An 8,906-nucleotide genomic window follows, 5' to 3' on the forward strand; every position below is an offset into this window, starting at 1 on the left:
GTACAACTTAATTAATGAATGGTCGTCATAGAATTGGCAGATTCGATTTTTATAATGTAGCTCTGAAGAACTTGTTTCAACAGTTGTCCGTCAAAACAGATTTTCATGAGTTGGTGATTGAGGAGAAATTAAATCTATGGTATATATGTAGATTGTCTCTTACTACATCATTGAGATGGTTGACGGTCTTAGACGTTGGCAACACAAACATAAACGCTGTGCAAAAGAATAGAGGAGAAAGGGTTCATAGTTTAACGTGATGCCTGTGAAGGTGCCTTTATTTCAAATCAGGGTTCAAAAATGGGTATTACTACGGTTTCATAAATTCAGAAAAATTTGATGGAAGACTGAAACAAAAACACTTTCCAAATTTGGAAATGTCATCTGTTACTTGTAATAATTATCTGTGACATGATATACTACATAACATTTTCACCTATAATAATTACGTGCTCACTATCTATTATTTATATACTATCTAGTGAAGTTTTCGTAGATGCTATTCCCATGTTCAAAGTATACTGCGTGACATAGAAAAGAGAACACCCCGTAAAAATGGTTTAATTTAAATAATTTTTGGTATGCATGTTTGTTTATATGTATAGCAGAAACGATCAAAATTTCACTCATATTTATCTACGTATTTACGAGTTATTCGGAATTTTAGGTTTTTTTTAAATATAAAAATTGCAATAAAATATCAACAATACAACTGGAAAATAACATTTATTGGAGTGTAGTGTGCTTAGAAACTGCGTAGAGATATGCCTAGAACCAAAATAGAGCGAAATTTTCATCAATTGAGCGAGTTTGAGAGGGGTCGAATAGTGGGTCTACGAGAGGCTGGTCTGTCATTTAGGGAAATCGCCACTAGATTGAACCGTAGTGTAAACACTATAGTGAGATGCTGTCAGGGATGGTTCGAAGAAGGGCAAACAGGCAGAAGAACAGGTACTGGACGACCTCGAAGAACTACAGAACGCCAAGATCGCCGACTCCGAATTATGGCCCTAAGAGATAGGTTCGTCTCGTCGAGGACGATGGCGGATCAGTGGTTCGCTGAGTATGGAAGGCCCATTGGGATACGAACCATTTATCGCCGCATAAGAAGTTTTGGATTGATTTCCTACCGTCCCTATCTCGTGTTACCCCTCACCTTAAATCATCGTCAAAATCGACTACAGTGGTGCCAAGAACGGATACATTGGACTCTGGAATGGGATAATATCGTGTTTAGTGACGAATCCAGATTCTGTTTCGGTATGCATGATGGTCGGGCAAGAATACGAAGGAGACGGGATGAAAGATGGGATCCTCAGTTTGCAATACAGAGGCATGTCCATCAGACTGTTGGGGTAATGGTTTGGGGTGCCATTGCATATGGTAGCAGGTCACCTTTAGTTTTCGTCAGAGGCAGTATGACAGCCCAGCGATACATCCAAGAAGTCCTGGAACCTCATCTTGTGCCTTATCTGGAAACTCTTGTTGATCCAGTTTTCCAACAAGACAATGTACGACCACATGTGGCTAGAGTGACTATGGACTTCTTCCAACAAAATACAGTCAATTTGCTACCTTGGCCACCTCGATCTCTAGACCTCTCACCGATCGAACATGTATGGGATATTATAGGTAGAAGGTTGCATAATTTACCCCATCCCCCGCAAACCCTAGCGATGCTGTGTCATGCTGTCCAGTTAGCCTGGAATGAGATCCCCCAAGAGGACATCAATCACCTCATTAGATCCATGCCTAGACGTGTACAGGAATGTATAAGACACCGCGGAGGACCGACAAATTATTAAATTTTTTTTAGTTTTTAACAATTAAATTTGTTCAACTTTTTAATGAAGTATTTGTTTTGGCGTAAACAACATGCATACCAAAAATTATTTAAATCAAATCATTTTTACGGGGTGTTCTCTTTTCTATGTCACGCAGTGTATATACCAATCTTAACAAATACCAAAAAAAGCAGTCAGGATGGCCTCGTTTAGTGTTGGCGTATTGGTGTACATGATAGAGCCATCTGCACCATTTATTCACCTTGTATTTTAAGTCACTGGGACATCACTAATACACCATGGCAGGTGAAATAAGTTTTTATTGATATGCAAGCGACAGAAAAAATGGAAAAACTACAGAACCGTCACCATGTAGTTCTGATCCAAAAACAAATTACCAGCAAATGTCACTATCCCATATAGTAGAATAAGGCATTATTGCTCACCTCTGAAAAAAACCAATACGGGCCTGCTTATTGCCCACACCATTCGTCTTGCAATACAGGAACCAGGCAACACTGTTGTCGTTGCCAACTTTTAAACTTCACTTCGCAGACAAAGTGAACGCGCCTTAGTACCGTCCACCAAGTTAAAAGTACATAGAAATTTACTTATTAAACAATAAATATGGCTAAAATATTGTGCCTTTTCGCCCTTGCAACCTTCATCCAATTTGGTAAGTAAAAAATCGATTCCTAAATCATCTTTGCATCTTAAAACACTTGCAATTGGTCCAACATTATATTTATTAGTTAAGTGTCGCATTTATTTTTAAACCCTTACTGGAGCAGATCTTTTATGGTGAATTGAGAGAATTGGAAAGTCTCAAGAGCTTATTTCTTTTATGTCAGGACAACATTCTTTAAAACGTTTCTTTTCGATTAAATTAAATCTGCCTACTCAACTACATACATTGGAAATTACGCAACTCGCACAAATTGCTTAATTGGAGTTTGACGAGCTAAATTATTTACGGGAAAAATTGCCAAAAACATATTTCTGCTAAGTAAATCCTTAGATTAATCATTAGTATCATCACTTTTAATAATTATAGTTTTAATGTTGGTAAAACTCTCACGCATATCTTCCATCATTTGCGATATTAAAAATTCAAATGAGAATTACAGAAATAAGTATGACGTAATCAAAATGGTACCCGTGAAGAATAAATTACTCACCTGTATAAAAATGGGTTCTAAGACCTTGCTGTGATTGTAGTAATAAGAATCAAGCCTAGATTACTGGTCGAATCACCAGGGTCGTCACGAATCATTGGTGACCTACAATACAAAAATACTGATGAGTCAATGATTTAAAGGCTAATATAGATAAAAGTTCTAGTAACTTTATCTAGTAGATAATTATCATGGAAATCTAAGAAAATGATCCAAAGATCTGTCGCTATTTCATCGATTCTATGGAAATATTCGTACAAATACATAGACATATAGGCCCTTGACAGGGTTAAATCAATTATTGGTAAACTCTATTGTGGTCAAATGAAGCGAAAATTATTTATCTGTAAATTATCAATAGCTTATTTTTGCATTTCTAATATTATTCTTTGATCTAACAGCCAGGATATTTTTGTTGATGACTCCACAATATTTAGCCTTGATCAACGGTACGACCTTTCCTTGGATTCAGTTAGTTTATGTTGACTTAATTAGGAATCGCATTAGAAATGCTGAGTTTTATTATACATTTTGGTGTCAATATCACTGTAAACTAAAAATCAATCAGGGTGGACCTATTTCTCAAACCATCAATATTAATAGTAGGCTTAAGTACGTCTTTGTCGAGAGGTAGCAAATTTTTCCATTGTGAATGTTCATATTTATAACCTTTGACGAATGAGTGTAGCAAATTATTATTATTATGGCCGTATGAAGGCAGTAATTCGATTATTACTCATGTTTTTTTTTCGCCATTTTGTATTATACGAAATGTGTTGCTAACCTTGACAATGCATTAGAGTAATTTTACATTCCTACCTGATGTGTTCTACTATTATAGTCGCTTATATTATATTAATAATTAACAAAGATGTGACTTGGATTATAAAAAATTTTGAGCGAGGAAAAATATCTTAATAATACATAGGTATTGATGTTCGATTTTATTGTTCTATGATACTGATTTGTAGCCATTAACTGATTCATTACAGTCCTAGTACAATAAAGCAGGTGAATTTATAATCTTACTAGAAAAAAGAACGTAACATAATGTACTTATGTGGAACTAATAATAACTGAAAAACTGAGGTCTCTGGGAGGTCTTTCTCTGAGTCTGATGCACATAAATTTCTTTTAACAAGTAATTAAGGTACTTGTGAAGTATCTTAATTAGTAACTTAAAAATTAACATGAAATCGAACATAAAACGTTGTGTGTAATGCGTACGCGATAAGATTTGTTCAAACAGAAAGTAAACTTTTCAAAAAAAACACCTTATATACAACATATTTTGTTGATGTCTAAACGCCCAATTTAAGAGGGACATATCTGGTTCCATTATGTATGTCAGAAGTTCCCTAACTCGTAGAGAAACAAAAACACAAGTTTAGGCGGTACTTCTTTATTTCTCTAGAATCGGGAATCGAATGAATCCCTTTTTGATGCGTGAGAGTCACCCCAGGTGCATCTACTTTTCTTCCAAAAGCCTGTCACCATACTTCCCACATTCTTCCCACACTTACATCCCTTAATCATCTTATTCGCACCTCCGTATGTTTTTAGGCGAGATGATAAACAGACCTTTATCTTTTACCACGAATGATCTATTTTGACTAGTACAAGTTTAGTCCATTTCTAATTTACAATGGGGCACCAGTAGGTGCCTGTGACATTCCGCACATGTCCAAGGATAGGTTACAATATTATGGGACAACATGTTTTTTGCATTTACATTGAATAGGTTGATAAGTAACCCCATATGGCTTTCTTTATGAAAGCTCACATGTATGCATATCTATACTTAATTCTTCAACATGTGCCTATGCTCAACTCTAGTAGTTTCGGAGATACACAGTCTCTTGTACAGGAAAATTAAAAAGAACACCCTGTATCTTCTAGGTTATACTGAAGCATAATTTCAAAAGAATTAATTCTCATTCTATCCTCCTTACTCCAAATAAGAAAATATCTAATGTGTCTTCATTCAAAAGAAAATCAGAACTCAATGAAACAAATACCAGAATTGTATATAAAATATTCCAACAAAGGACAATAAGTTAAGTAGGACCTATGTATAACGATCAAAATCTATTATATTTTTCTTAAATTGTACAGAACGCTCTTGAAAAACCGGTAAAGATATTTTTGCATCATTACTTATAGTAATGTAGCATAATATGTAAACAAACAAATTTCAATATGTCATTGAACCCCCATTACGCTTTTTCCACCACCACACCCCACAAGTATAGATTTTTTCATACAAAATAAACTAAAGCTAGCCATTAAGGAATTACGCCACAACCTTACTTCGCATGCACAATTGCTGTTAACGCTCCCCTTTTTCCTGTAGAAAATTCCAATGATTTACTTTTCTATCCATAAAATTCGTTGCCTTTTTTGTTATTGACTTTCCACCCTGTAATAGAACTCGCGAAACAAAACTCGGGAACACTAGTAGATATTTATTCCACTCGTTATGACACACACAACCCTTAATCGTTTACAAAACTAAAGATCTTGGGATTAAACTGACATTTCAATAGAGAGAGCCAAGAGTTAATGAGGGAAGTGACAAAATTCCGGGAGCGTCAAGTTATATTATTATAATGGTAAAATGGTCAAAATGGTTATCCCATTTACAAGCTTCGGGGTATCTTAAGTACTAAATCTGGGGGTCACTACCCATAGGCGTACTTCGGTTTTAGGCAATTAACGAGACAATCCACAGATGGTAACTTTCTAAATCCTTAACCCGTAACGTCAAGATAATGGTAAGAAAAGATGATTTACAGGGGTGTTGCAGCTGTAGCGAGATTTTAGCAAAATGTGGATATTTTAGACTTTTGTCTTGACGAGGAAAAGGAGTGAAAGTTTTTATGAAGGGTACCCTTAGTGAAGGATAATGGGTTCTCAACATATGGCCATCCCAGACATACCACTAAAGTAGTGAAAATTCATAGGCGTAGCCTAAGGGTACATTACACCCCAACTCAGAATATCCGTCGCCAAAACATATCAATCCTGGTCCGTTTAGTTTCGAGGATATTAAAATTATAGTGTTTGTGTGAAATTGCATTTCTGTTCAGAACTTCCAGAGTCGGACTTTGCTTATAATTTAAGTTTTTTTTATGTATATACTCACAAGTTATCTCATGTAATTTGTTGGATTATGATTTATCCGTGTTACACTATCAGTAACTGGCATAATTAATTAAGTAGTTGTTATTGCCGAGTATCTTATTATATTATTAGTCATGAACTAAGTCATAAACATTCAATAGCACTTAACTGAAAAAAAAAAATTTCTCCATATAATAAGTCATTTGCATGTTTTACTACATTTCCTGTGAAAGTATGACACATTGCTTCTCCTAAGCCCATTTCTAGAGAAATTATAATTTTAGGTACTAACCTTTTTTAAAAACTAGTTCGTGTTAAATTGGAAATATTCCGTGAGTTTATTCCTAAACGTCCAGACATGTTTCTACGTGCTTAAGGGATGATAAACATTTTTAAACTAGGCAAAGAGTATTTTGTATTAATTTTAAATTGTCATACAAAGAAGTTTTAGCTCGAAAGTTCTGCTTCTTGACACCAAGGAACGTAGAACATTCTATTCTAATCGTCCACACATACTATTAGAGACTAGTAACTACTGAACCGCTAGAAATTATTGGAAATTACAGTTCGCATGATTAAAAATTACTGTCTATAGTAAATGCTAGTAATTTCCTTCCTTATCATAAAAGGAAAACAGAAACCTGGTTAGTATTTTCCTAAGCTAATTTCAGTCTCGAAGATGCAATCAAGACTTCTAGTTTCACAGAGTATTAATTTCGTATTTAGTTTTTTTGAATTTTGGTATTTCAATTTTATAGTTTTTTTTAAAGAAGTCTAGGGCTCATAATTGAAATTTGGATCTTGATCTCGTGTTCTAAGTTCTCAATTTCAACACTTACACATCAACACTTTTCCCGCGCATTAGGGTTTGTATGTAACCAGCTGTGTATTAAAGTTATCCAACTAATTAATTTAATTAAAAACAAACAGTTACATTAGAGAAACGTTTTTGAAGTGTATACCAAGAAGATGATGAAAAGGCCAAAAGAATCGTGAAAATCGATAAAAATTCCTTATTTCTAGCATTTCTAGCAATTTTAGACAAAGTTTTCTGCGTTTTTATTGAATAAAACACATAATTTTTTCACCGATTTGTCCGTTTCTCTCTGATTTGCAAAAAAGCAATACAATGAAAAAGTGGCTAATAACCCAAAACCGGCTGTAGTGTCACTCTTTATCTCTAAGTAGCAAAAATGAAACTTTTCAGCCTATTTTATGTTGTTAAAATGTTCTGTCAATCAATGGAAAAAGAAAATGATATAAAAAACTTCCATTTTATTTAATATCACTTCTTCACTTCACACAGACTCTTGTAACTTTCTAGTGCCGTGGTATCTTCATAATTTGACCTAACAGTTAAATTCTCTCAGTTTTCTACTTGAACGGAGTATTTGTAAATGCCTCTCGACCTGAGTAATTTTTAAGATATTTACAAGTTTATTAACATTAATAAAAGTATACCAACAGCGAGCTTAATATCTTACTTTTTTAGCCTATTCCTTGGAATGCTACAGTTGTGACGCAAATACTTGTGCACAGGAACCAAGCAAATGGGGTAAAGTACCTGGATGTGGCAAAACCACCAGCAATGAACGTCTTACTGGAGCATGCTTGAAACAGGTCTTCACTGGTGAGTTTTCTCATACCGATGCATTTGTGTAGAATTTCTTTTCACATAGAGTTTTCTGTTTCACAGACAGTAGCAAGAAGGAAGTCACCATCAGAAAATGTGTCATTGCCAATAGAGATGACAGTGGCAAAATTTCCTTCGACTGCAAGGATGGAACTTCTCGTATTTGTGAAGTCTGTACTCAGGACTTGTGCAATTCAGCTCCTGCAGTGAATTTCAATTTTGTAACTATCCTGGGCGCAATTGCAGCTTTCCTCATTCCTAAGTACGTTTTGTAAACTGCAAAAGACTTTTTAAGCGAATTTTTGAGGGACTGTAATGATTAAATTTCTATGTAAACGACCTTTAAATTAAGTTATAAGATATACAATGCGACCAAGATAAAGATGCGCTAAAGAATATTGGAAACTCATACCATAATATTGAGAGATTATTATTATACAAAATCTAATTATATAATTATGTCATCTTGTAAACAGAAAAAGATCTCTTTGAAGCGCCTCCTTATTTTGGAAATACTGTACACATTTTCTTTTCTCTACTGAAGATTTCTTCAAAGCTTTCTGTGGCACGTAGTGTTGATGGTAACCATGTGTTAAAGTAGGTGTAATTTTGTATTCGGCATCATATTTTTGTTTTTACGTATAATACTCTTTAAAACTTTTTAATTTATTTTTATGAGATTATTATTAATTTATTGGAATTGTTGCTGTAGCTAAAGCACTGAAATTTCCTGTAACCAATAATATTACTTTTTTCTATACTCTACTTATTAGTATTGTTATCGTGGAGAATTAAATGTTGGGTTCGTTTCAATGTGAATGATACAAATTGTTTAAATAAATGTTAGATTATATGTATATTATGCCAATTTTTTTACAATTATTAACCTAGCCAATTTTAAAAATAGATATACATTTGGAATTTTTACCTTTTACACAGGAGCAAGTGCAATGAATATGAAGGGATAAAATTATAAGATAGAAATTTGGAAGTAAATCTGCTTGATGGTCACTCCAGTGATCACCATTGATTATTGCGGATAGACAGAAGATGAAACTGAGTATAAGTAGTCCCAAAATAAACCAGATAATTGAAGAAATTCATAAAAAAATCAGGTCTCACATTTTTTGTCACATAGTTTGTATTAAATCTCTCACAACAGTAGACCATATCAAAAAATTACGAATATAT

At 34.1% G+C, this 8,906-nt stretch overlaps 1 protein-coding gene across 1 annotated transcript; it reads left to right on the plus strand.

Moving 5' to 3' along the window:
* Positions 1 to 2,294: 2,294 nt before the first annotated feature.
* Positions 2,295 to 8,572, plus strand: LOC136409697 (uncharacterized). The gene is made up of 3 exons (XM_066391380.1): positions 2,295 to 2,460; positions 7,575 to 7,712; positions 7,779 to 8,572. The coding sequence occupies exons 1-3, from the start codon at positions 2,412 to 2,414 to the stop codon at positions 7,988 to 7,990; spliced, it is 399 nt and encodes a 132-aa protein (XP_066247477.1). The 5' UTR covers positions 2,295 to 2,411; the 3' UTR covers positions 7,991 to 8,572.
* Positions 8,573 to 8,906: the final 334 nt, after the last annotated feature.

This window comes from Euwallacea similis, chromosome 6 (genome assembly GCF_039881205.1).
Source record: "Euwallacea similis isolate ESF13 chromosome 6, ESF131.1, whole genome shotgun sequence".
Classification (NCBI taxonomy): Eukaryota; Metazoa; Arthropoda; class Insecta; order Coleoptera; family Curculionidae; genus Euwallacea; species Euwallacea similis.

Excerpts from the sequence above, each read along its gene's own strand:
- LOC136409697 (XM_066391380.1), top strand. The coding sequence starts at position 2,412 with ATGGCTAAAATATTGTGCCTTTTCGCCCTTGCAACCTTCATCCAATTT. Across the intron at positions 2,461-7,574 it reads TGCAACCTTCATCCAATTTG|CCTATTCCTTGGAATGCTAC; the intron begins GTAAGTAAAAAA and ends TTACTTTTTTAG. Across the intron at positions 7,713-7,778 it reads CTTGAAACAGGTCTTCACTG|ACAGTAGCAAGAAGGAAGTC; the intron begins GTGAGTTTTCTC and ends TCTGTTTCACAG.